The sequence below is a fragment of the Megalops cyprinoides genome, chromosome 6, assembly GCF_013368585.1.
Source record: "Megalops cyprinoides isolate fMegCyp1 chromosome 6, fMegCyp1.pri, whole genome shotgun sequence".
Taxonomy (NCBI): Eukaryota; Metazoa; Chordata; class Actinopteri; order Elopiformes; family Megalopidae; genus Megalops; species Megalops cyprinoides.
Window position 1 is genome coordinate 39945946 of NC_050588.1, and position 27598 is coordinate 39973543.

The window sequence follows — 27598 nt, forward strand, 5'->3', positions numbered from 1 at the left end:
ACACTCGGCTACACAGGGGGGTACACCGGAGAGAGGCGCTGGTGATGAGTGCTGACTGCCATTGCCGTGACGACCCGTCTGTCAGGAGCCCCTCCGCTGCCCCCTCACGCCGCCCCGGAGATGCCCCTGGTGGAGGCCCTCCTGGGGGTGCAGTTGGACATGCCGTTGCTGGGGAAGCTGGCTCTGTCCGTGGCTGGAGTGCTGCTCGTCTCCTGGGCGTACAGGTTCTACAGCTCTAGGAGTCGGGGGGATCGGGGGACGGGACCCGGGTCGGGTCGACCCAACGGGACAGCGCCGTGGACGGGCGCGCTCGCAGCCGAGGAGAACGCCAGCAGCTGGGAGGCAGAGTCACGCCCACAGGATAAACCCTCACCCGGTGAAACGCCGGTGAGACGACGCAAACAACCACCCAAGAGCCCAGAGACGGACTCTGTGGATCCGGCCACACCCGACGCTGGGGTTGCAGGAGCAGGTATGAGCCTGGAGCCAAATCCAGACCTCCCTGCAGAGGGCAGCGTGGAGCTAACGGGCAGCGTGGAGCAACACAGTCCCCCCGAAACAACCCAAACACCCACAGCATACGGGCACAGCAGCCAGAGACCTCTCCACCGAGACTGTGAGGGGGTGGAGGGGAAGGTGGGTGAGGATCTGATTTTGGGGTCCTCTCTGTCCCCCCCTCCCATGGAGGACCGGGGCGGGACGAGTCTTTCAGGGCGACGGTCCCCCTGCATGCTGAGGAGGCTGGAGCCCAGTGGCGGAGTGGGGCGAGAGCTCAGGCAGGACGCGGGCCACCCTGGAGCCATCTCCTGCTTCCTGTCCCAGGCAGAGGTGAGGGTGGAGGGCGGGGACTTTCTGCTGGAGAGGGAGGAGGGGGGGCCCGTCACGGTGCGCGGGAGGATCTACGATTATCGCGTGGAGTCGTCCTCGCAGTCGTTCTCGGAGGAGAGCGCGCTTGCTGGTCCCTCTTCCCCCCGCCCTGGTAGTGAGCTCTGGGAGGGGGAAATGTCACCTGACCCACAGGGGGTAACGTCGCCAGAGCTGGGGGGGTCCAGCGCTGAGCCTGTCCACATGCTGAGCCCCCTTCCTGCCTCAGCCCTGATCCTGCAGGACCTGCTGCTCCCCCCAACCCCCCCCCAGCCACCCCCGGCTCCGGTCAGCGCCAACCTGCCGGCCGCCAGGCGGCACGGGCTCAACCGGCAGGACAGCTACCAGCAGATCGTGGAGAATTCGGACCTGCAGATCCCGCTGCTCCACCCCAGAGCCTCGACCCCCGTCGGCACGCTCAGCTCTGAGGCCCCCTCTCTGGAGAGCCTGCGTTCTGGCCCCCCGAGCCCTCTGAAGGATCCCTCAGGCCACAGTGGAGACGCCTCGGAGGATCAGAGACCAGACGACGCAGCGAGACTCGGCGTCTCGCAGGCGGACAGCGGCAGCGTCTCTGAGCTGGAGCGTCTGCAGGGAAGCCTGGACCTGGGGAACTGCCTACGGGCTCTCAGCCTGGCCAGAAAGCACGGCCACACAGGCCTGCAGCGCGCTGCTCTCAGAGTCATGTCCGACAACTACCTGCAGGTCCTGAAGGACCCGGGCCTGTACGGGGGTCTCCGGGGGGGGGACAGGGACCAGATCCAAAAGCTGCGTACGAGGGGCCGGCGCTTCCTGGTGGTGGCGGATTTGGACCCTCAGGACTGGGCTGGACCGGAATCCGCGAGGCCAGAACCGGGAGGCTCGGGGACGACGAGCAGGCTGTTCTACTACGACGACTACAAGGACAGCTGGCACCCGCTGTGTCCCCTGCCGAGGGAGGTGGTGTCCAGAGGCTGTGCCATGTGCACCATGGATAATTACCTGTTCGTGGCGGTGGGCTGCGAGGGAGCAGGAAGGGATGTGCGGCCGTCCAGGAGGGTGTTCTGCTACAACCCCGCCACCTCCATCTGGAGGGAGATCTGCCCCATGAGGGAGGCCCGGCCGCAGTGCAAGCTGGTGGCCCTGCAGGGGTATGTGTACGCCGTCGGGGGGGAGTGTCTGAGCAGCGTGGAGCGCTACGACCCGCGGGCAGACAGGTGGGCCTTCGTCGCCCCGATGCCAGGCGACACTTTCGCCGTGGCCCACCGGGCTACTGCCTGCAACGGGGAGCTGTTCGTCTCCGGGGGGACGCTGAGGTACACCCTGCTGCGCTACAACCCCGCCACTGACGCCTGGAGGCGGAGCCTGATCGTGGGCAGCCGGGAGAGGACCGCCGACATGGTGGCGGCGCGGAGCTTCCTGTACCGCTTCGACGTGGGCCCCGCCCTCAGCCCCGCCCCCGGCGTCAGCGTGTACCGCTACCACGTGGCCGCCCGACTGTGGTACCAGTGCGGCTCCAGGAGCCTCCCGCACTGCCCCGCCTTCCAGTGTGCCGTCATCGATGATGTCATCTACTGCGTGAGCCGGCAGTTCACCCTGAGGTTCCTCGCTGACGATGTCTCACCTGCCTTTGCCACCGAGGACCTGAGTGTCCTCTCCGAGGCTAAGGGCATTCTGCTCCCGTTTGTCCTGGTGCTCCCTGAGACCGACACCCTCCAGACCAGGGTCTGAGTGAAGGTTGGTTAGCTCCTCTGAGGGTGGGGCAGGGTGGGGCAAAGCAGGGCGGGGGTGTGGCGGCAGTATAGTGTAGTGGTTGAGGAGCCAGACTAATAACTGAAAGGTTGCTGGTGTGATTCCCCACAGAGACACTGCTGCTATAAATATATAGCATTGTAAAAAAAAAACTTGTAATCCATACAAGTTGCTCTGGATAAGAGCATCTGCTAAATGCCAATAATGTATTAGGGTAAAGAATAAGAAATACATTCATACATTTCTTTCATATGAATCTCATTCTAGAGCCAGTGTATCACATTTAAAAGCACAGAATAAGCCCTCTCAGCACAGCAGTCTCTTACAATACAGTGACAAAGTAAAAATGTTACCACAAGAAATGTTAGTCATTCTTGTAATCATAATCGATGATGATATAATTTATTATTCTTTACCGAGCGCTGACTGCTATGTCATTGTATTCCATTTTAGAAAAAAAAAGATTATCTTCCCTTTTTCGGGTGAGAAATCAAAGTCATGTAAATTGCAGCTCTCCTTCACTGTGAATAAAAAATGCCTGCATAACCGAGTCCTGTGTGAGAGAGTAATTCACTCACACACAAAACTGCAGAGTGCAAGGTTTATCAGAGAACAATCATACACAAACATTATTCACAGTGTGAAGATTAGATTCAGTGTAATCCTTAACTTTCCCTCTGTAAACACGGCCTGATGTGAAGGCTTCTGACTCATCTGCTTTGCAGCATTATGGATTTGCGGGCCTCAATAAACAGAATTCATTTCTGTCTGCTTTTTTTTTCCTGTCTGTTTTTTTCCCTCTCCAGGGGAGGCCGGCCCTGCACACACTGCATTTAATACTCTTCTCATCTGGACGCCTCCTTCTGTCGCCTGCGCTTTTACTTCAGATTACCTCTCCAGAAGTCTGCTCCGCTGCTCAAGGCCAAGAAAACAAACAGACAGCGAACTTAAACTTGGAGAGTGGCACTTACGGTGGAGGGAGATGCAAGCTGTTCTTGCTGTGGCATAAGAACATGTTATTGCGTATGAGGAAAATGGGGAAAAAACATCATCACCTTGCAGAATGCCATTTTTGCGGTGGAAGCCCCAGTCCAGACCCAGCTGAATACAATACCATAACATGCTTTCACTGTTACAGGTCGCAGTAATCTGAGATAATGCCTTTGCTTACGTGCACCCTAGAGGTAAACTATTTTGTCTGCATGTTTCATTTGAAAGCTCTGTGTTTTGTAATCGCCATATAAAGGATTGAGAAACAGATGCACATTTTAAAATTGCAGTTCTGACACACACAGTGAAAGGTAAATGTTTAATGCTTTGGTATGCAGAAGACTTCACAATTACTCCTAAATGTATAGTATTTAGGGATGAGGTCATTATTTTCCTTCTGAACATACATAAATGCTGTGGCAATACAAGTTTACTTACTGTTACAGCAATAAAACTCAATTTGTGTCTGCATTTGAATTGTGATTGTTTTGGAACTGGAATTTTTAACTTTGACTTTTAACTTTGACTTAACCTTGACTTACTCCATCAGTTGTTGACACAATCAAATCAGGATCAAATCATCTATGTATCTCTCTCTCTCTATATATATATATATATATATATATATATATATATATAGAGAGAGAGAGAGAGAGTGAGTGGGGGGGACTATATGTAGGCTGTACATAGTTGGTTAATTTTCATCCCTGAAATATATGTCTGAGCACTGAAAAATCCTGGTTCAAGTATTGTAGCATTGGGGGCAGGGCTCCACCTTGTGGCTGACATGAGCAGTATGTTAAAAGAGGCTCCACGCGTGCACACACCTACACAGTTTAAAGGTTGACAGCCAACGCCTATCAGAGCCAAGACACTGGGAGACAGCAGGACAAGCACCATGCAGATGGGCAACCGTCACACAGAAGGATCTCTGCTCCTCTGTAATTAAACACCTAACGGAGAGCACGCCAAACATGGCCACCGATGGTTCTTTTTAAACCCGTCCCAGCTCCTGCCACGTACACACACTCATCGACTCTGCTGACCACAGGACCGTGACTGAAAGGCTCATCTAGTTCCAAATATGCTGCACATTACCACAACAAGATTATTTTTGAAAGAAAAGGACTCTGAGACTCTTCTCACTCTCCTGAAGTGTACCTTGCCACGACGGCCTTTTCTGCCTAGCAAGGTCAGTCTTAGTCTCTATCAATCAGTCTCTTACTGTCAATCAACCCATCAATAAATCAGTTAATCAATCAATGAAAATGTATGTATTATGAAAGTAAACAGGTACGTTCATGTTGTTTATTTTAATGTGCTTTCCTACAGCTGTTCTGTAAAGTCCTGAGGCAGATAAATCTCAGGCTGGCGTGATTCCTGCTGTGGCCTCACTGCTGCCGGGCGGTCCGGGCGGAGTCCTCGCGGTCGCCCTGGGGGTCCACCCCACAGAGAGGGGTGGGAGGAGGCGGGCGGGGTGGTCGGGGACCTGCAGGTAGGGTCTGTCCTTCAGCCGCAGGTCCTTGTTGGTGCTGTTGGCAGGGTGCAGGTGGCTGGAGAGTGCCCGCGGGACACTGGCACAGCGGGGCTGGCGGAGGGCGGCAGCCGGGTGCCATGGAAACGCCGACCGGTACACGCTGACCGCACCGACGGCCGAGCCCGGCAGCATCAGCCGCACCAGCCGAGACTCCGCCAGGCCGAAGTTAGTCGGAGGAGCTGCAGAGAGAGGGAGGAATAGATGGATTCTCTTTCTCTTTTTTTCTTTTTCTTCTGGTGCGGAAACGCATGGGGCTCTGGGGAGGCGTGCTTCACTGCTGAACTTTCACACAGGACTTTAGGCTCTGCAGCTGCCAGTCTCTGACTGTGAATCACTGTTTTGTCCTCCCTCTGAAAAAAGTACAAAGCTGCACTTGGGCAGAACATGATGCTGATTCATGCAGGTGTCCTGGAGCAGTCTCAGTGGGGACGGTGCTATAGAATGACCTCTCAGCTGTGTGTTTACATTAGAAAACAAGATGGTGTGTGTGTGCAAATACTTGTTCCAAACACTTCTGCAGGCTCAGTTAGTTCTTATTGTTAATTAGCAGCTACATGTACATCCATGCACCGCCCAGAATGCACCACAGCGAAGGTCTGAAGTGAAATAATTCTAGTCTCTATGTACTAAATGTGCAAAAACAGCTTTGGCATAATAAGTTTGGGAAGAAGAGGATGTGAAATGCGGAATATGCTGCCGTGTCACTCAGGACAGGTGAGGAGATTGAGGACTGTGGCCAGGTGTGTTGGGCCCCTCCCTCACCTGCAGCAGGGTGGTCAGACCTCTCCGGGACCCAGGCCAGCTTGTCTGAGTTCCAGCAGCGCAGAGTGGGCGGGGCTGAGCTGCTCTTTCGGCTGAACGTCTCGTCATACAGAGAGACCAGGTAGTGAGAGCGAGGCGTGCCGTGGTGATCCAGGAGGAGCCTAGTGGGCAGGCCCTGTAAGGCACACAAATGCACACACACATACACATACATACACACAAACATAGATTGACACATACAGATACATGCATACATACACACATGTGCACACTTAGCATAGAAGAGAATCCGTCCATACACGGTACTCTGGAGAAGGTAATTGCCTCTCTAGGCAGCATCTCTTTAACTTGGTGCTTCAGAAGTAAATGGGTCCGGACAGGGAGTGTCTCCATGAGGAGCAGCAGTGATTGAAGAGGAGCAGGCTCAGCGACAGACAGCACTCAGCTCACCGTCAGGACCCTGCTCATCGTTAGGACCCTGCTCACATCCTAAAGCTCACATGTTTCAGTGCTGCATTTCCCTCTGACCTCATTGTTATCCTTATTCATTGACTCCTTTGGCTTGGCTGTGCTCAACGCTGGGAGTGAGTTGTCGTTTATGGGCAGTTACCTGCAGTAAGACCTTTGAGTTGTTTGGGTCCCTGAGAGCTTTGCACTACTGTTAAATTAATTGGTGCTACAATATTAAAATCAGTAAAGAAATTATTTGTATTGAGCTTAATGAAATAAGGTTACTTGTTTAATTAGGTGTTTAATTAACTATTTTGAATCCCCATCACTAATTAATTTAACAATTAAACATAATTATCATACTCAGTGGGACTGGGGAAATACTGCTGTGTGTGTGTGTGTGTGCGCGCGCGCATATGTATGTGCAGCATGTGTGTGTGCATGCATATGTATGTGCATGGGCACACATGTATGTGTGTGTGTGTGTGTTCCTGACCTCAGCTTTGCGCAGGGCCTCTCTCCTCACGAAAACGTCAGGTTGGTGGTCCCTCTGGGGATGGTAGTCATGGCGATGCGTGCTGGTGGCTGTCTTACACTCTCTGGTGAACTGTGAAAAACACACAGAACAGCAGGACAGAGAGGAGGGAGGTTTAGAAGAATATACAACAACTTAAAGGCCACTTGGGGCTGTTCTTTGAAAATCAGTTTACCTCAGTTTCCATGTAACTTTTATAGCTAATGGGAGAATGAGACAAGGTTTTCCACAGAAAATGGTAAGCATTTGAAATTGAGCTCCGGGGAAACTGTTTAGTCGGATCTATCAGGCACGCATAGAGCATACACAAGCACTGGTCGAGATGCAGGTTGGGTCTGTCTGATCAGACGTGTTTGATCTGGTCCTCCTTGCACTGCGGGATCCATCTCTGAGGTGGCAGTCTCTCTCTGCAGCCATCAAACCCATGTCCTCCAGCAGGTGTGCATATTTAATGGCTGTAATTGCCATTAAATTGATCAGTATTGAGGAGCTTAGTAATCTGTGTATTTTAGGATATTATCTTCACGCTACAGGCTAGCATAACATAATACAACCCCGAGAAAAATAAAAACTTAATAACTTGATAAAGGTTTTGTTTGCAAAAAATAACTGAAACATTTGGTTTAGTTCTATTTGTATTAAAGTATCGTACAGGTTCCCTTTTCATTTTCATTGGTATTATTGAAAAAAACCTTCAGAAGAACACATTTTCAGTTAAAACAAGATGAATTTGTGAAACTGTAAGTCACATGAAAGATGAGTCAGAGAGCTAAGAAGACTGAACAGTGTGGATTCCCAGCAATAGCCCTGTTATAAAAACGCTTTGTGGGTTTGGGTTTACGCAGCTCCTCATATGCAGAGTACAGGACTAAAATGACCGGTGGACACCACACATCATAAAGTAAGCAAACACAAACACAGCCCCCTGTGAGGCCCGCCGATCTGTCTCCTGGTCCTCACTGATGACTCGCAAAGGGACACCAGACCTTATCAATATCCGACTCAAGCCCCTTGTAATGAATCTATCTAAAGAAATGAGAATTTAACAGCCGGCTAGGCTTTTTATTGTCATTTTATCCTTACCATATTGTTACCCTTAATGGTATATCTCCTGCTTTGTTTTATTAGGCGGTTTCAGTCCCTCACAAACGCACGCCGTCCTACAGACAGAGACGAACACAGCGTGTACCTGAAGCCTCTCTTCGGCCCAGTTTCCCACCAGCACTTTGCTGCTGTAGTTCTGCTCGATCTTCCAGCCAGGTTCCTTCCACTTATCAGGCTCCATCTGTGATCTGCGTTACCTGGACGGTGGCCTCACTCGCAGGTGACTGTGAGCTGCGTCCGACGCCGGGCTGGGTTCCAGCGCTCTCCCGGTGTCACACACGGTAAGCTAACGAGCACAGAGACACCTGCAGTGCACCGGTCCCGAGACACCCGCCGGCTGGAGGCTCTGTCAGCTGTTGCCATGGACACAGCAAACATTCCAGCAGTGCACAAGTTGTTTGGTAATAGTTGCTGAGACAGTGATACAACTACAACAAAACCGTCAGTGGCATCGCCAGACCGAAACACTTACAGCTCAGTTTCACATTTCACACAGTGCGTTTCCATTCCCTGAAGTAAGACTGATGTTAGTTTAAAGTGTAGGTACCATTTTCTTACCTTTTTATGTTTCCATGAGTGAAACACGAGCCAACCACACCTCCTCAGGGCTATTACGTTACAGCATAAAATAAAAATTCAGTTCCACAGCACTGATGAGTTCAAAGCACAAAACGACATTTGAAATTCAGTAAAATATTTATTTTTTTAAAACAGTAACATTTAATATGCATTTGACATTTTGGATTCTCTAAAATGAAAAGTAAAATTTCCCTCTATATTAATATTATATTATATTAATATTCACGCATTACAATTATAAAAACTATAAGCTTTGGCTCAAGTCAGTAACTGTTTTTGGTGGTGAACGTGATGCATTAATCTGGTCAGTGATTGATGAGCTGGTCATTTTGCAGGTTAAGTACCTTGCCCAAGAGCCCCAGCAGGGAATCAAAACGGCAACATTTCTGTTACAAGCTCTGTTCCTTACCACTATTCCACACTCCCTCCATCCCCCCCCCCCCAGCCCCCCCAGGCTCAAAGCGTCTCCATGTATCTGACAATGCTGTCCAGGATTGGCCTGGCGGCCATGAAGCTCAGCCAGCCGCGGTTGTAGAAGTTGAGGATCCCGTGGAAGCCGTCGCGGGCGTGGTGCCAGGACACGGCCACGCCCAGGTCCTCCAGCCGCTTCCGGAACAGTATCCCATCATCCCTCAGGACGTCGTACTCACAGGTGAGGACGAAGGCGGGGGGCGTCCGACGGACAACCTCATCCTCGCCCAGCAGGGGGGACACCTCGGGGTCCAGCCCTGCGCGGACCGCGTGGTACACCTCGCCGTCGTGCTGGGCCGGCGCCGGCCCCTCCCCGCACCCCCGCGCCAGGAACTCGGGCGGGAGGAGCTCTGGGGACAGCCACTTCCTGTACTGCAGCCTGAGGTCAGGGGGCACGTGGGCTCCCTCCAGCAGGTCCGGGCACAGCGCCGCGTCCCCGCACAGGTACTGCAGGAAGTAGAAGGCGGCCCGCCCGCGGAACAGCACGGGCACTGCGTGGTTCTGCTGGTACGAGGGCAGGCTGAAATCTGCCATCTGCAGGGCGGGGTAGAGCAGGACCTGGGCGCGGGGGGGGCGGCACACGGCCGTCTGCTCTCTTGGCCAGCCGCTGGCACAGGGCGGCCGCCAGGTTTCCGCCGGCGCTGTCCCCGCCCACCGCCACCCTGCAGGGGTCCACCCCGAAATCGGCCTCCGCCACCGACAGGAAGTGGCAGGTGGCGGCCTCGCAGTCGTCCAGTGGGGCTGGGTACGTGTGCTCAGGGGCCAGGCGGTAACTGCAGAACCCAACAGCACGGAGAGAAATTACACATTCCAGTCACTGGCTGGACGGGGCTGTTGCCTTCAGCAAAGTACTTAACCTCAATCGCTTCAGAAAATATCCTGCTGAGGACAGAAAATACATACTCTGTAATATATAAGCACTGAATACTGGACACAGCCATTTGCTAAGCAAATAAATGAATAAATAAATTAATAATAATACACCCATTCAGACTATACTTAAAATCATACCACATCTGCTGTATTGATCACATTAGCATGTACTCTATAAAATCTGATTAAACACTTATAATTATACTAATAATCAATAATACAAATAATACTAATTGTTTCTAATCAAGTAAAGTGCAGCCCAGTAAAGGTATTAATGTATGCACTTTTTGTGATCAATTTCTTATTAATACAACACCACAACATGCAGAACAACCCAAATGGCCACCCTCCTCCACACACACACACACACACACACACACACACACACCGCTACCCTGCATCACATCCTGCCCGGTGCCACACTGATCATCACAGAGTTTAAACTGGCAGCTGTGCTGTTTCAGGCTCTCAGCAGCAGGTTCTCCATCTGTACAGAGCCTGAATACAGCAGGATCCACTGTTGCCGGGGCGGAGAGAGGCTCCAGCACACACACAGACTGCTACCAGGCGGAGAGAGGGTCTAGCACACACACAGACTGCTACCAGGGCGGAGAGATGCTCCAGCACATACACAGACTGCTACCAGGGCGGAGAGAGGCTCCAGCACACACACAGACTGCTACCAGGCGGAGAGAGGCTCCAGCACACACAGACTGCTACCAGGGCGGAGAGAGGCTCCAGCACACACAGACTGCTACCAGGGCGGAGAGATGCTCCAGCACACACACAGACTGCTACCAGGACGGAGAGAGGCTCCAGCACACACACAGACTGCTACCAGGGCGGAGAGATGCTCCAGCACACAGACTGCTACCAGGCGGAGAGACGCTCCAGCACACACACAGACTGCTACCAGGCGGAGAGACGCTCCAGCACACACACAGACTGCTACCAGGGCGGAGAGATGCTCCAGCACACACACAGACTGCTACCAGGACGGAGAGAGGCTCCAGCACACACACAGACTGCTACCAGGCGGAGAGATGCTCCAGCACACACACAGACTGCTACCAGGCGGAGAGACGCTCCAGCACACACACAGACTGCTACCAGGCAGAGAGAGGCTCCAGCACACATAGACTGCTACCAGGCGGAGAGATGCTCCAGCACACACACAGACTGCTACCAGGCGGAGAGACGCTCCAGCACACACACAGACTGCTACCAGGCGGAGAGAGGCTCCAGCACACACACAGACTGCTACCAGGCAGAGAGAGGCTCCAGCACACACACAGACTGCTACCAGGGCGGAGAGAGGCTCCAGCACACACACAGACTGCTACCAGGGCGGAGAGAGGCTCCTGCACACACACAGACTGCTACCAGGGCGGAGAGACGCTCCAGCACACACACAGACTGCTACCAGGGCGGAGAGAGGCTCCAGCACACACACAGACTGCTACCAGGGCGGAGAGAGGCTCCAGCACACACACAGACTGCTACCAGGGCGGAGAGAGGCTCCTGCACACACACAGACTGCTACCAGGGCGGAGAGACGCTCCAGCACACACACAGACTGCTACCAGGGCGGAGAGAGGCTCCAGCACACACAGAGACTGCTACCAGGCAGAGAGATGCTCCAGCACACACAGACTGCTACCAGGCGGAGAGAGGCTCCAGCACACACAGACTGCTACCAGGGCGGAGAGACGCTCCAGCACACACAGACTGCGGCAGACCCGGCGGCACTGACCCAGCCAGCCTGACCCGCTGCGGTGTGGCAGCACAAGAAGGAAGCCACCATCGTTTAAGAGCAGGAAAGGGAGATTTTACCTGGAAAAGTTTTTACCTGAACTGACAGACATACTGGAGGATGCACATTTCCAGAATGTGGTGACATCCAGAAATCCCCATGTACAAGGTATTTTTTAGACAAAAAATTCCATCTGAAGCACGAACTCACCCAACTGACACCACTGTGGTTTTGGACTCTTTGGCGATGCATCTGCAGATTTCATCTGCGGTGTCTGTTAATACAGAGCAACAGACACTCAGGACAAAACACCTGCTTTAACAGCTTGCCAGGAAAGTACACAAAACCTTGCATAACTTTATGTATATAACTTGCTAAAAAGTTATAAGCAAGCCACAGCTGGCTGCAGAAGACAAACTTCTTCTGCCCCCCCCCCCCCCCCCCAGGTCTCTCACCTATGCTTCCCATCACCCAGCCCCCACCATGGAAGTACACCAGGCCCCTCCTCCCACCAGCAGAGGGCGCTGTGGGCTGGTACACTCGGACTGGAACCCCTTCGAACAGCATGTCTCGGATGTGCAGCCCGGGCGGAGCCGGCCTCTTGCAGACCAGGAAGCGGGCGGAAACCCAGCGGGTGAAGCTCACTTGGTGACAGAGACCCAAACGGTCCAAAATCCGGCCCTGGGAGAGGGCAGGCAGCACAGGTGTGTTAGAGGGAGAATACACACACATGCACTCACACACATCCACACACACTCTCACTTATGCACACTCCCTCTCACACACACGCATTCACACACACTCTCACTTATACACACTCCCACTCACTCACACACACACACACACACACACACACACACACACACACATGCATAGCCTACACCACAGTGCTAAGCTGTCCTTTTCAATAGACAACATTTAATAATCTACCACAATGACAGCAAACCTGATGAACCATTCCTAAACCAATGAAAAAAGCTGCACGGTGCACAATGAAATCTAGGGGATTTCTGAAGTGTAGGGTGAGCATTGCTCAGGTGTCCGATGTCCTCCCCCGTGTGAGGGGTACAGTGAGATGCAGCCCCAGACATGTATTACTGTTAATGCTATTTGCCACAAACATCAGTGAAGAACTTCAGAAACGGGGATCTCATGGAAATGGCTGCAGATTCGGATTGAACAATTAGAAAATCACTAGTTGAAAATAAACGAATAACTGGTGGACTTTGGAGGACCGACATAGTAAATATGTAACTTGTGCCTTCCTGTGAAATCACAAAGAATGAAAAAAGCAAGACTCACTGCGCAAGTCTGACCTTGCCGTTCAAACAAAGTGCCCATATCTAAGAACTGTTATCACTGTTTAAGGGGCAGATTAAGGACAAATGCCATATGTGCATGCTAAAATGCATTTAATTAATGTAATAATTAATTTAATAATCATTTTAATATGAAGAAAGCAACAATTAAAATCAGGTTGACTAATAACATAAAATAATTTCTGCAAATTAGAAAACATATTTACTCACCACAATTGCTATGCCGACAAATAAAATGTGAACTACGTGTAGTTTCGAACGATTGGTGACCCCGCTAGGGATTTCCGAATTCATTAATTCCGCATAGATAAGTCCAATTATCAGCAGCAGGAACGCTGCAAAAACCGCGGCGAAGCCAATTATCAGGATCGCAAGACCTATGGCCATGGTGTCGCTGGGACCGGCTGCGTGCTGCGCGCAACTGTGCCCGTGTACGCGCCCCACCTGCTCAGAGTTACTAGACGCTGCCTTCCCGCCTCGGAAGCATTCAAATGGCAGTATTTCCTTTTATGATTGACACGTCAAGGTTCCACTCATAAGGCATTCGACCGTCCCAGCAGGTCTTTCTTATGCGTCATATATTTATATAATCAAATAAGGACACTTCCCAGAGCCGAGTTTAGGGACGAGCGCGCATACACGCGTAACAAAGGTAATATTCGTGAAACGATGCGCTAGACGAATCTTGTATAAATCTTAAATAATTGTTCTAACTTTTCAATCTTTCTAAATCCCACATGTTGTAGCGGGTTGTAATGGATCAATATGATAGTGCTTGTCTATAATACAATAGGTTTGAGGCTGACTATAGACAAAGGTCTACAGGACCTAATTCCACATGTATAGATTGTACAAGAGAACACCAGTTTCCGGTGATACATGTGTATTGAAATCTGCATCAGAATGTCTATCCGAACTAACTTGTAGTACTGATCAGTAGATGGCAGTATCGAGCTGTACGTAAAAATGAAAAGCAATTTTATTTTGTACCTGAGCACAGTACGACGCAGAACCCATATTTGGTTGTCCTTGGAAATGATCATGGTTTGATGCTGTTTATGCGCAAACATTTATACTGTTAATCCTCGTGTAAAATGATATTTTCATGTTACAGCCATAGTTCTTGTGAAATTCATTAAGTCTCACAAGTCGTCTTGTCACCATTTTCATTAAATTGGTGAACACATTTTTGTCTTCACTTGTCCTGAATTTCATGTTCCAATCGAATGTATGAGCAATCCAGCTTCATAACATGAGCATTAATATCATTCAGGATATGAAATCAGATGACATAACTTCAGAGCAGAAGCTCTATCCCCTTTTCTCAGCATCTTTATTTGAGCGAGTGGGGAAAAGAGGATTAAACTGTTTTCCGTAACCTTACGTGCGGGTGAGGGAACTCCGGGCGCGTTTCACAGCCAGAATTCTCCACGCTGCTTGTCAGCGTCTCTACTCCCCGCTCTCTCGCCCTGCCCCTCCGCTCCTGAGAGGCGAGCAGGCCCACAAAGCCACTATTGTGAGGCTGTTTTTTACAGCCATCTTAGTCTCCAGACAGCGCTCACAGCAGCTACGCACAGCTCAATGGGAACTGGGGCAAAAGCCACAGTCTGAGGTTCTCCTCAACAGCCAAAGCGTGCATATGCTACATATATCTCTGAGGTTCTTTGCTACAGGGCCACTGCAACTCAGTAAAGCTTTGTTGTCAAATCTAACACCAGCACCCACTATACTAATTACTGCATAGGAACAGACCTACTGGAGCCAGATTTAGTTTGTTTATTTTTATTTACCTGATATTTTACTCTGCTCATCTCTAACAAATCAAGAGATCTTTATGAAGAACAAGCTTTCCAAACTGGTTAAACAATCGTATATATCTCAGTCTATGAAACACATATTTAATATGACAATAACTAGCATATTAAACACATCACAGGAATGGTAAATGCATAGCACACACATAATTTAGCCTACTACGTTTCAGTCAGTTTCTCTCACCCAGAGTAACCTGCATAGTGTGTATAACCAGACAATCAAAACAGCAGCACAGATAGAGTCGTTCAGAACACAGCTGGAACATGGGATCTACACACTGCTCCGCACACGTGCCACAGAGACAGACATAACATAAACCCAGCCAAATGTGAAAACCTTATAATCACAGTAACATGGTGTAGCAGTGATGAAGAACCTGTGGTGTTCCGGGTGCGAGCACCGGGACAGAGATGGCCTGGGCTCAGGGAGGGAAGCCTGCCCTCAGAAGGGGAGGATGGGCAGGCCTGAGGCATGTGAGAATGGCAGCCTGTGGAGAACGGTACACGGTGAGCTGTGACTGACAGCTCTGCAGCCAGTTCTCCTGATGTTAATTTCACATGTAGCGAAATCTCCTGCCGTCGCATTCACCCACACTCACTCTGTTACCTCGTACTTCAGCCAGTTATACCAGTGTGACTGCAGCACAGTCACAGGGCATCTGGGGGAAATGCCGGAACATTCTCCTCTCTTCTTCCACATGTCGTTACAATCGTTGGTTTCTTCATCACATTTCATTATAATCATTTGTTTCTTTGTTACATTTAGTTATTATCAATGTTTTGTACTACACCACTATGCACTACACAACTTTTTCCCTCCTGACGCATCACCCATTGCTGTTTGTCAAGATCTTCATAAAAAATCATAAATGTCCTCCTCTCCTGTGGTACGGTGGGTGACAGAATAAAACCTGCAAGCAGCTGAATGCAGGGAGAAGTGGGCTTGCTGACTGGGATGGTAAACTTCCTGCGAACACAGGCTGCTGCGGCAGGCGTGTGGGTGACCAGCAGGTGGCGCTCTTCCCCCCCGGCCCGCGGGCCACATTTTGTCAGCCCCTGCTGTGTTACCGAAATATTGTAGATTTACATTAACGTATTATTTGCCCGACTGATCTTCAGGTTCGTGTCATTGCGATAATGAGGCGAAACTTAGGCAATGACCTTTAATAAAAAAAGGAGGGGGGGGGGGGGTCTAATGGTGTCTCCGTCCATCAAAAGCCCAGGGCGCGCAAAATTTGAATAAAGAAGCAGTCACGTATTGTCGCATGATTGCACTAGTCAAACAATGAATTATACGTATTATTATGGCGTTTTAAGAGCGACATTTAACGTCACCCAGTTGCCAGCTCGCTAAATTATTATCACGTGCATGCGTGCACTGTTCATCTCCTCCCACACACGCGCACGCAGGCACGTACGTACAAACACGTATACACACGTAAACACATCTACACGCACACATTAGCAGGGAAAGAAGCACTTTGGAATGATCAATTGCAAACTATTCAAAATCGAGGCAGGATTAATTAAACGGAAGATAATCGCAGAAAATTGACAAGACGGATGTTTTTTTATCTTCCACGAAACGATGCCTGATTTCATGGCGTAAAGCACGTCTAGAAGGTTGGCTTTTTGTTCGGGTTTATTTTCCAAAGGGGACTGCCGCCTGGCCAGACTGCAGTTGCAATGAAGCATACCCTTCTCTGTACAGTAGAAGACTGTTGACTGTGCTTATGTCACGGCTGTAATTACAACGCTTCTGGGGGTGGAGGAACGAGGAGTCGAAAACACCCACCCACAGACGACACAGTAGTGCAATATTCTCAAGTACCTCAGCTGTCAATCAGGATTAATACTATTTAAAAGCTCCTATCAGACCCAAACACCCCAGACGTTCAATAAATGGGGAAAGACTACCGAACAGCGACTCAATGAGAAGCGACACTATTTGCACAAGGACCGCGAACCCCACCGTATTGCAGCGCACAGCGCGCTTCTTCTGCTTAGAGCGCGTCTTTCGCAGATATTTTACTTTATTAGCGAATATCTGTAATAGAATTACGCAGAAGGTCTTTCAGAAATGAAACATTTGTGCTAACGGCAGAAGGATTTAGTGACACCCGTGCTGTTCCAACTGTCACAGACATACAAATTTGACTTGCTTTGAAACGGAGCACCGATTAAGGCTTGCTTTCTGACTTGTAGAAACGAGGATCAGCTCGCTGGCGTGTCTTTTTTTTTTAACTCATAAAAGAACACTTTTAAATAGGATTGTCAGTGTAAAGCGTGGCCCTTAGTGATGAAATATTCACCATAGCAACCACAGGAACAAATATAGAAGAATTGCTAAGGGGACTCGTGTCTAGCAGGCGAGCGTACGGAAAGAGCTGCGCTGATGCCAAAAAGCCCTTAAACTTTTCTGTCTGGGAGCTGCTGGAAGCACGTCTAGGACACTCCGTTTTAGCCAATTTGCGCTGAAGTCGCCCGTTGCATAAAGAGTAGAAAATGGAATGGAAGTCGAGCTCCGTGCTGCTCTTCCCTGTCCAGATCATATTCTACACATTAAAGGCGCTTTTTCGCATGTTGCTCCCGAGCAAAAGGAGGGATCTGAGGGGAGAGGTGGTGCTGATCACCGGCGGGGGAAGAGGCATCGGCCGTCACCTGGCCAGGGAGTTTGCCGCGCAGGGGGCTCAAAAGGTAAATCTTAATCGCTGATTGCTGTACGGGTTCCACCGGAATGAGGCAGCTGTTACCTGCTCTCTACAACGCACTACCGGATAGAATAATGCGAAACGTACTGAATTTACAGTGCAGCCTCACTTTCTTTCTAAGCACCAAAAAATCATTGAATTTTATGTAAATGTGTGTGCATTATGTGATTATAACGGTCCGTATGCTCTCGGCGATTTCGCGCAGTTTGAAGAATTAGGGTGATTATAATTTGAGTATTCTCGTTTATTAATACTGCAATAATTTAAACGCATATTGGAGGACGTGTAAGGGTACCACCAACAAAGCTTTCAGCCAACAGTTCTGCTTTCTGACGTGCTTTCAAAATTATCAGTCGAGAAAATGCCTGGCTTGGCGACGCAAACTAACCGTTGCCATCCCGCGAATAACTCCTCTGCTGCGTGCACGCTCATGGAGGAGCAGCATTTAGGTGGGTGAACACATACACTTTTAACTACCAACTTTTAACCACTATTGCTATGTGGTAGTTACCCAATAAACAGCCATAGTGTTACAGCTTGTGTCGATGATAGAGGAACGTTTCAACAGCTCCTGTGCCACAAGACTCTGTAAGCGCAGGCCAGCCCTGGCATCCGGGTCCGTGAATTTCTGGACTGCTGCCAGCCAAACTGTAAAGCCGCTAATTGCCCACATTGGCAGGTTAGCTTCGATGGCGAGAAGAACGCGCTGAAGTGAATAATCTAGAGCGAAAGTCCAGCTCGGTTAATAATCGGGTCACGTCAACAAAGCCTAAATTAAACTCGCTGAAACATGTTTATGTGAAAGGTTGCGGAGTCATACCACAAGGCGAGGTTCAGTAGTGGATGTTTAAAAATAGAAATGCACGCTGACCCTGAAACTCTAGCTGTTATGCAACATATTCGAAGCTTTTTTATTTAAGCGTGTTTCAGAGTTTACTTGTACATGTACTTGGTAGCGAAAGGCTGTGTTGTTGCTTAATTTCATTTTCGTGCTGGTATTTGCTCTGTATTGTAATCGCGTTGTTCCACAGCTGCCTGCAGCAATAGTGAGTCGTGAATATCGCTTATCTGTGCAACAGTCTGTTGCAGTGACATTACAGGCAGATGATGTTCTAACGATGTTACAGGAACATTGCGAGGACAGTTTGTGATGGTTTGGGTATCTGTTGGAAATGATCCGTTTATTCAAAACATTATCAAGCCCAGATGGGTCCACAAAAGCCTTTGTTGTGCAAATGAATCGTGTCCCTCAAGGTGGAATGAAACTACCACTGTGCAGCGCTTTTGTGAAAGTCTTATCTAGAGCTGTCAGAAAGGAATGACTTGGGTTCCAAAGAGTCTTCACCGTGATAAGCACCAGGTCACAGCCTTTACGCTCAGTTACAGTACTCAGTTTAACGTTCTCACCGCTCCGTGCCACTGGGGTCTATTCACCGAGCCCATAAAGGTGTATCAGGGGACTGACGCGTTTTAAAGATTGTGTGTTTTTTCTTCTTCTATTTAAATCTATTGCCTCGTTTCTTAGAAACTTCAGCGCCAAGCTTGCATCCTCAAAAGGGAACGCAGCCAATCAGAAATGAGGCACGGCTCCCTCGCTTCGGGTTCGAGTTGCACAACACGCCGGGTCAGCCAGAGGGCAGGTCCTTTTCGCATCACGTGATCGCCGGAGCGATAAAAGCGGAGTTTGTGTTGCGCCCTGGCCGCGCTCTGACAAAGCGCTGCGAGCCTCGTACCCAAAGTCAGGCGTGAATGGGGGCACATCATTCATCACACGGGACACAATGCCGGCAAACAATGTCTTTCACTGACTACAGTGGCCTTTATCGAGTAAAGTATTTGTGTGCTACAGCAGGTGTCGGATGGTTTTACTTTGAGAGTTCAAAAGTTCACCCTGTCCCTGTGCATGAATTGACATCCCCCCAGGATATAGCAGGTTTTTCAACCCTGTTTGTAGGATCAGTATCAGCGTTATATATAATACTCTAAGGCTGGGACAAATATACCAAAAAAGAGGTGGACAAAATATGTTTTTTTTCCCAATATCAGCCTTTTTTGAGCCAGAGTTTAGTTAGCTAGAGTTTGCTAAATGAATGTCTATGAAAAGATGTAATTAGCACAAATGAGACACTACGCAAGTTGTGCCGATTCAACGCTACATTTCATTCGCATTTCATTTCATTGCTATTCGTGTAGTTTTATTCCTTGATGTAACTGAGTAATGCAAGGTAAAAATAAGCTCAACTAATGCCAGTAAAACACGCAGAAATGTGAATTTTAACCTTTGAAACATGCAAATAGCAGCAGGGAGAGAGGGGTTGTAAATCTGGGTGGAAGTGGAGGGGCACTCAGTAGATTGCATCTCTCCACTCACACTGACTGTCACAGCCCTTAAAGCCAATGACCTCTTCCTCCTCTCAAAGGCAGTTGTCTCATCAAATTCAGCCATATTTTTATCATTTATCTTGTTCAAAGTGACACAGTCAGAAAGGCCAACAAAATCTTATGACCAAAATGACTGAATGGAAAAGAATCCTGAAGGTTGTTGGTTCAGTTCCCAGGTGGGCCACAGATGTTGTTCCCTAGTGAAAGGAGTTTATCCAGTTGTATAAATGGATATTGTACACAATTTATTTCTTTAAATGGATAATGTAAAGAGTGTAGGTCTATGAAGGATGCTCTGGATAAGAGTGACTTGAAATCAAAATGCAATTTAAGAGATATTCCTATAAATATGTGTAATAGTTAAATAACAATTAGTCCACCAAATAACTTAATAGTGTTATTTGGTGCAGAAATGGTGTGCTGTTGCTCAGCTAATGCTCTTTAGCTGGGCAGTGTGTTAGACCACTGGCTCACCTTCACAGAACACGCTACTGTACCACTGAAGGCAGAAATCACCCCCCCCCCCCCCCCCCCCAGCACTTTCAGGGGGGTCGGGTTTGGAATGCTCTTCTTACCACACTGGATGGGCTGTTTGTTCCCAGACTGCAGGGTCCCAGGGCCTAAAGTGACCACATTTAAGCTGCAGCTCCAGCTCTGCAGGCCTAACATTTACCACCGGAGCCATTTGCCAAATCTAACATACAGGCTAGACAGCAGAAGCTGCGGAGTTTATTTAGGGATGGCACTGAGGAGGGAGTAGGAAGGGTGTGAGGGGCAGTTATGCAAGGAATCACTGTAAAGCACAACGGTGAGGTACTGTAACGTGACCACCACATTTCATGTTTGAGTAGATTTACTCACTGTTATGAATAATAATGTAGCGAGTCGTATATTGTGAAGACTACATCACTCTTTGCTTTTGCAGGTAGTCTTTGAAGACTTTAAAAATCTGAAACACGTTCAGCAGCAATGCATAACATGGCCATCAGTGACAAGCTGCACACACAGTGTGTGTTTTTACAGCAGTGATCATTATCCATTCTGGATGTGAGAAATCACACTGAAGCTAAAGTGTGCACTTTAACCCTGCAGTTATCCAGAAGTTGATGAGGCAGAGTGACAAATGCAGTCATTTCCCAAGTCTTTCCCAAGTGCCTGCCAGTGGGGTGCGGGCCATCGTGGCGGTCTCCATGCTGTGACAGGGTGAAGGCCATCGTGGTGGTCTCCATGCTGTGACAGGGTGCGGGCCATCGTGGTGGTCTCCATGCTGTGACAGGGTGAAGGCCATCGTGGCGGTCTCCATGCTGTGACAGGGTGCGGGCCATCGTGGTGGTCTCCATGCTGTGACAGGGTGCGGGCCATCGTGGCGGTCTCCATGCTGTGACAGGGTGCGGGCCATCGTGGCGGTCTCCATGCTGTGACAGGGTGCGGGCCATCGTGGCGGTCTCCATGCTGTGACAGGGTGCGGGCCATCGTGGCGGTCTCCATGCTGTGACAGGGTGCGGGCCATCGTGGCGGTCTCCATGCTGTGACAGGGTGCGGGCCATCGTGGCGATCTCCACTGCTGTGACAGGGTGCGGGCCATCGTGGCGGTCTCCATGCTGTGACAGGGTGCGGGCCATCGTGGCGGTCTCCATGCTGTGACAGGGTGCGGGCCATCGTGGCGATCTCCACTGCTGTGACAGGGTGCGGGCCATCGTGGCGGTCTCCATGCTGTGACAGGGTGCGGGCCATCGTGGTGGTCTCCATGCTGTGACAGGGTGCGGGCCATCGTGGCGGTCTCCATGCTGTGACAGGGTGCGGGCCATCGTGGTGGTCTCCATGCTGTGACAGGGTGCGGGCCATCGTGGTGGTCTCCACTGCTGTGACAGGGTGCGGGCCATCGTGGAGGTCTCCATGCTGTGACAGGGTGCGGGCCATCGTGGCGGTCTCCATGCTGTGACAGGGTGCAGCCCTTCGACCACAGGGCCCCCTGTTGCTCCTCCAGCAGACCGCGGAGAAAGCTGAAACGAGGAGGCTTCAGCTGTGCATCATGGGAGTTTGTATTGACCCATCTCCCTTTGGTGCTGACCTAAGCTTTTACATATGCACTGTAAGGCACAAGCGCCAGTAAATATTTACTCAGACCTGAATAAATGAAGCCTCTTAGTGGGGGGGGGGGGGGGGGTTTCTCTGTTAAACCTCCTCCTAACCCCCCAGTGGAGTGTGTGAATGGACAGCCGGCAAAGAGCATGAGGGAGGGGGGTGGGGGGGGGGAGGCGTGGTTGGCGGCACACTGCCGTGCGGATCACTCAACAGAATCCAGGTTCATGGGCAGGTCAGCCAACTCACCAACCGTGCAAAGCGAGGCCGCTGATGTCATCAAGATCACAGCAGAGGAAGATGACACATGGGAGGTGACGGGGGGGAGAGAGAGAAACAGTGCAGGGATATCCTTTAAATGATTTTGTTTATCGTACTAATACATACCCCATTTGTAAAAGTACTTTGGCATTGCTGTTCATTGTAAAGTCCTGCCAAGAAAGAACAATTGGGATCTTGAATCTTGGGAGAGAGAGGGAGAGAGCAAGGTTATTCTTAATGATTTTGTTTATCAGACCATAAATGGTGTGCCAACAAAGCATAATTTGAATCTCGAATCTCTTGTGAGAGGGAGAGAGAGAGCGAGAGGGAGACAAAATTACTATCAACACAGTTTCTTCCTTTGTCACAGAATAGGTGGGAGGGTGTTTTGGAGAGAACACACACACACACACACATAAATACAGACTCATTCAGATTCTGAGGACCCCGGCTGGGCTGTGTGTTTGCACTTGAGGCATATGGAGAGGGGCCTTTCAGAGGGAGCAGATAGGCCCCTGCCATGCGATCTCTCCGACTGTGATTGCTGATAAGGGAGTGTTTGGAAATAGGCAAAGCTTCGTTTGCTGCTCTTCTTATTCTCTCTTTGTTAACGAGCCGCGGTCCTCTGTGGCTGTGTGCTCAGGAAGGATTAAGCTTGGGGGAAATTAGATTTCAGTGGAAGGCAAAACCTTAAGGGGTTAAAAGGACAGAAGAGCAAGATTGGTTGTGAAATTATCCTGCTGTTAAAAGTGCTCTGCATGAAGTTATCTGGATTGTTTTGTGTTGATTAGGTGACTCGAATAGGCGTGTGTATGAAATGACCGTGCTGAACAGGAAGAGGTCCGGAAAGCTGCCACTGGGAGATATTCAGTTAAAACCCATTAAAACTGGATCTCTGAAAACACACTCACTCCCTCACACCCACAGTGCCAGGCGGAACACTGCTGTCACGGTGTTCCGTCACAATGTCAGCCTCATAGTGGGGTTAAAGGGCCATCTGAATCACACACGCACATGCATGCACACATGTACACACCCACACAGGAAAACTTACATACAACATACCAGAAATAGTGTCCTCCCGAAATATACTCATTTTGTCACCGTTGACTGGCTAAGTGGCTACTCTGCTGGCTCCACAAATGCAGTTTTCTGACCAGTAAAAGACCATTTTCCCACTAATAATGTGTGTATGTGTGAGGCGGGTGGGAGGGCTGAGGTGTAGGGGTCATTTTTTAAAAAAGTGTGTGTTCAAGTATTGCCATTTCTTTTATGAATTGAGATCAAAATATATACACTGTAGAGACGCGTGTGTTGCAGTTCACACCACAGTGTTCCAGTACACTGCGGAGGGGATTTCAGGTAGACGTCAGATTCTGCTCTGTTTGGTATTCTTTTGAATCCCCTGACCCTTAACCCTTCACCCTTCACCCCCGCCAGGTGATCCTGTGGGGACGTACAGAGAAGTGTCTGGAGGAGACCTGTGAGGAGATCTCGCTGGCGGGAACCGAGTGCCACTACTTCCTGTGTGATGTGGGCAACCGGGAGGAAGTCTACAAACAGGCCAAGCTGGTCAGGGAAAAGGTGCGTAACCTGAACCCTGGACCAATCAAACCTCTCACCTCTCTCAGACACCCTGCCAATCATTAGACTCCTATGAGATGCCCAGATGGCATCAGTGACCTATCCACCAATCAGCTTTCACCGTGATGCATTGTAGGACTTGTAGTGCAGACATGTGAGCAGGAGAATTGCATTCCCTCTCTCCAGTGCTTCTGTGGAAGTGCGGAGGCCGTCACAGTGGGATGAGCCTAATGTGGAATTGGAAGTCCTAGAACTTGGGGAAATCTTGAAAAAAATAAACACCTAGAGCTCTATATTTTGATAAAAATCAATAAGCCAAGCTGAAATATTATCACAGATTGTGTGATAACCCCAGTAAGGGGGTCACGGAGGGGGGGACAGGACTTCCCAAAAACGCCTCCGACCCCCATGTGAAAAACCCGGATAAAATACGGGAGGGGGGGAATGTGCCAGTCCATCAGTGCTGAAGCTGACCTGGGGCTCATTTTTGCCTCACAGTGGAGTCTTTCAGCCCTTACAGGAGCTTTACAATGAGGCTCAATCAGTGTGCCGTCCACCTGGGAAATACACGGAAAACACGTTCCTCCACAACGCCCGTCTGAGGGAGACAGGGACGGCTTACACAGCCAGTTACCCAGCCAGCCACCACAGCCAGATTTAGAGATTCAGGCCTGGATTTTCGCTAGGACATCTGAGACACCCCAACTCTGTGATAACTGCTGCTGAATCTGTAATGACCGAAGTGAATCGGGCTCGTTTTAATGTCTCATCTGAATGAAGGACAGGAAACAAATAAACAGGAAACAAATAAACAAATAATTACAAATAAGCCTAACTCTTCTATCTGTCCTTTATTCTTGCCAGGTGGGGGACGTCACCATTCTTGTGAACAACGCCGCAGTGGTGCATGGGAAGAGTCTGATGGACAGTGACGATGATGCTCTTCTGAAGTCACAGCACATCAACACACTGGGCCAGTTCTGGGTAGGTACAGTGCTCTGCTGCCCTGTTTCAGTCCTGGGTCACACTGTGGTTATTCCAGCTAGGATTTCAAAGATTAGGCTTAATCAAAGTGTCAGCTAAACACTGATATTGATCTGGTATCACTTAACAGGTTTTAGCTGCCTTGACAGCTGTGGTCCATGCTGTTGTGGAAAATTCCGGGTAGAGGTATCAAAAGAGTCACGTATCTCCCCTCCCTCTCCAGACGACAAAGGCGTTCCTCCCGCGGATGCTGGAGCTGCAGCATGGGCACGTGGTCTGCATAAACTCCATCCTCTCCCTCTCCTCCATCCCCGGCGCCATCGACTACTGCACCTCCAAGGCCTCCTCCCTGGCCTTCATGGAGAGCCTGACCCTGGGGCTGCTGGACTGCCCCGGGGTGGGCTGCACCACTGTGCTGCCCTTCCACACCAACACCGAGATGTTCCAGGGCATGAGAGTCCGGTGAGAGAGGAGGAGAGAGAGTGTTTACAGAGAGCAAGGGAGGGAGAGAGAGGGAGAGTGCGGACAGAGAAAGAGGAGGGTAGAGCCAGGGGAGAGAGGGTGGTAGATGGGAGAATAACCCAGAGGGAGAGGGAGGGAGGAAGGGACAGATGGTCACTGTAGAAGTGTAAGCTGTACTTTGCAAGTGCTCATATTAAAGCTGGATATACTGCTATTGGAATGGAAATAGCGTGAGCATTTGGAGTGAAATGCAGGAAAACGGCCTCTGTGCTGCTGCTTGATGCCCAGTCTTCGTTGAGACAGCAGCAGATCTGTGGGATTGGTTTATCTTGACCTTTCTTAACCTCTCCCGACCCCCGCAGCTTCCCGCAGCTCTTCCCCCCCCTGCGACCGGAGCTGGTGGCCCAGCGGACTGTGGACGCGGTCAGAACCAACACAGCCTTCGTCTACCTGCCCTGGACCATGCGCCTCCTCGTCATCCTCAAAAGGTCAGCCTGCTGTCTCTGCTGTATGCAGCCCTGTGTGCAGAATCAGCAATGGGCTCATCTCACCGTGATACTCTGCACGCGTGTAAGAGTGCTGAAGCGAATGATACTCCCCGATACTCTCACATGCAGCCAATGGCTTTTTCTGCACAATGAGTCGCACAGCACACGGCAGTAAAGTTGGCTCTGATTGGAGGATGTGAGCCACTCCCCTTCTCCCTGTGGGGTCCTGGTCAGGATGAGTGCCTCGCCAACTGCGACACTCAGGAACCTCTGAAAACGTGGACTTTTCAAATAATCAGTTGAATGTGTTTAACTCATGTTTGAGGGTTTCCATCCTTAGACGTGTACTTGAAGGATGTTTTATTAATTACTTATCTTCTGTAATGATGTTACATTTTATTTGCGCTGAAACGTGGAGACCCATTCTAAGCTGGCTGGACCATCATGCTCTGCTCTCTTCATTTCCCTCACAGCTTCCTGCCGCAGTGCGCTCTGGAGGAAATCCACAGGTTCACGGGATCATACTCCTGTATGAACACCTTCAAGGGCCGGACATAAGCGGGGTCTGTCAGCAGCAGGACACCTGAGAGCCGTAATCTTATTGGACAGAGGGACGGGGAGGGGGCAGCGCCGATCTCAGCCTGCAGGATGAGCCTTCTGAGAGGCCGCAGAGTCTCAGCTGTGGTCTGGCTTACACACGTTACGCCAGAGCATTTGGAAGGACTCTGTCAGCACTCTGTATATTCCCCTTCAGACCGTTAGAGCTCTGAGAATCTGGAACGGTGATGTAATGAGGAGCACAGGGGAAGCAGGAAGTGGTCAGAAGGAGAGGAGCTCCCTCACCCCTGAAGCATCCTCACATCCAGACCTGTGGACTTGATGGGTTTATTAGGGTTTTAATATTATTTTCTAATCTGCCTTGAAGAGTTGAAGTCTCGTTTAATCTTAAACTGAAAGTGAACTGAATAAAGGTGCAGTTTTAGGGGAGATGAACACGACAGTCTGCTCGCCGTCTCGTTTCCATGACGACCCGTCGCTGCTGCGCCACTGATCGTGAGGTCACCCTGGGCTGGGCTGTGTCATAGCGCTCCTCTGGGAAGGGGCTCTTACAGTAATCAGTGCCGAACACGCAAACCCAGCCTCTCATAAACACAACGGCCTCTGCAACACCCCCGTCATAGTGTCTTACAGTGGAGTGAAACGCTCACTGTGGATAGCAGCCAGACAAAGGCCACCAGAGGACCAGCCTCTCTGGCAACATACCTGTCAGGCTAGTCGTATTGGTGATAGGTGTTTCAGATTTTATCCTTTAAATGTAATTTTCAAGGTGCAATGCAGTCAAATCATATGTGTATGTACATACAGCACGATAGTGGATGGAAAAAAGGCATTATATGAATAACAGATCTCCCCTTCTACATTACATTAATGATTGCATCTGACATTTGGGAAGAGGAGGGGAGTAAATGGGAAATATGATATTTTCCAAATGGATGTGTGCTTTTATATGATCTCTGTGTTCAAGAAACAAAATATGTAAAGCGTTAGCATTTGATATAATTTCACTGGCTGAGGTCACCAAAAAGTGGCCCAGCGTGTTGCACAACTTCCTGTTTGGAAAGACTGTGGGACATTGTTGCCTTGTACTTCTGTGGGTGTGGGACAGGTTTCCGAACGGGGGGGGGGGGGGGGGGGGGGGGGGGTCACAGTGCCTGTCTGTTAGCAGGTCTGTTTTCACTGTTCATTCTGTTTAACTGGAGTCAGTCTTTACTATCAGAAACAATTTCAGCATCTCTGTTTCATGCATTCTTCACCAATTAGTTGGAATTTTAAACATTAAAATTTACCTAGCTAACAGTGACAGA

The 27598-nt window shown here is 49.9% G+C and overlaps 4 protein-coding genes across 4 annotated transcripts; 2 read left to right on the plus strand and 2 right to left on the minus strand.

Annotated features, from left to right (window-relative positions):
• On the plus strand, positions 1-3824 carry klhdc7a (kelch domain containing 7A). The gene is made up of 2 exons (XM_036531821.1): positions 1-2577; positions 3399-3824. Exon 1 carries the CDS (start codon positions 121-123, stop codon positions 2569-2571), a length of 2451 nt encoding a protein of 816 aa, XP_036387714.1. The 5' UTR covers positions 1-120; the 3' UTR covers positions 2572-2577; positions 3399-3824.
• A 1121-nt stretch (positions 3825-4945) lies between these two features.
• On the minus strand, positions 4946-8151 carry c6h1orf158 (chromosome 6 C1orf158 homolog). Its single transcript, XM_036531823.1, has 4 exons — positions 8056-8151; positions 6828-6938; positions 5882-6056; positions 4946-5298 (listed from the first exon to the last, which is right to left on the minus strand). The coding sequence occupies exons 1-4, from the start codon at positions 8149-8151 to the stop codon at positions 4946-4948; spliced, it is 735 nt and encodes a 244-aa protein (XP_036387716.1).
• An 854-nt stretch (positions 8152-9005) lies between these two features.
• On the minus strand, positions 9006-13352 carry aadacl4 (arylacetamide deacetylase-like 4). The gene is given in 5 exon segments (XM_036530303.1): positions 9006-9593; positions 9595-9793; positions 11857-11920; positions 12102-12327; positions 13176-13352. Coding segments are annotated over 5 exon segments (1254 nt in total).
• A 2906-nt stretch (positions 13353-16258) lies between these two features.
• Positions 16259-27114, plus strand: dhrs3b (dehydrogenase/reductase (SDR family) member 3b). The gene is made up of 6 exons (XM_036531507.1): positions 16259-17476; positions 23656-23799; positions 24664-24783; positions 25007-25245; positions 25608-25733; positions 26207-27114. The coding sequence occupies exons 1-6, from the start codon at positions 17285-17287 to the stop codon at positions 26289-26291; spliced, it is 906 nt and encodes a 301-aa protein (XP_036387400.1). The 5' UTR covers positions 16259-17284; the 3' UTR covers positions 26292-27114.
• Positions 27115-27598: the final 484 nt, after the last annotated feature.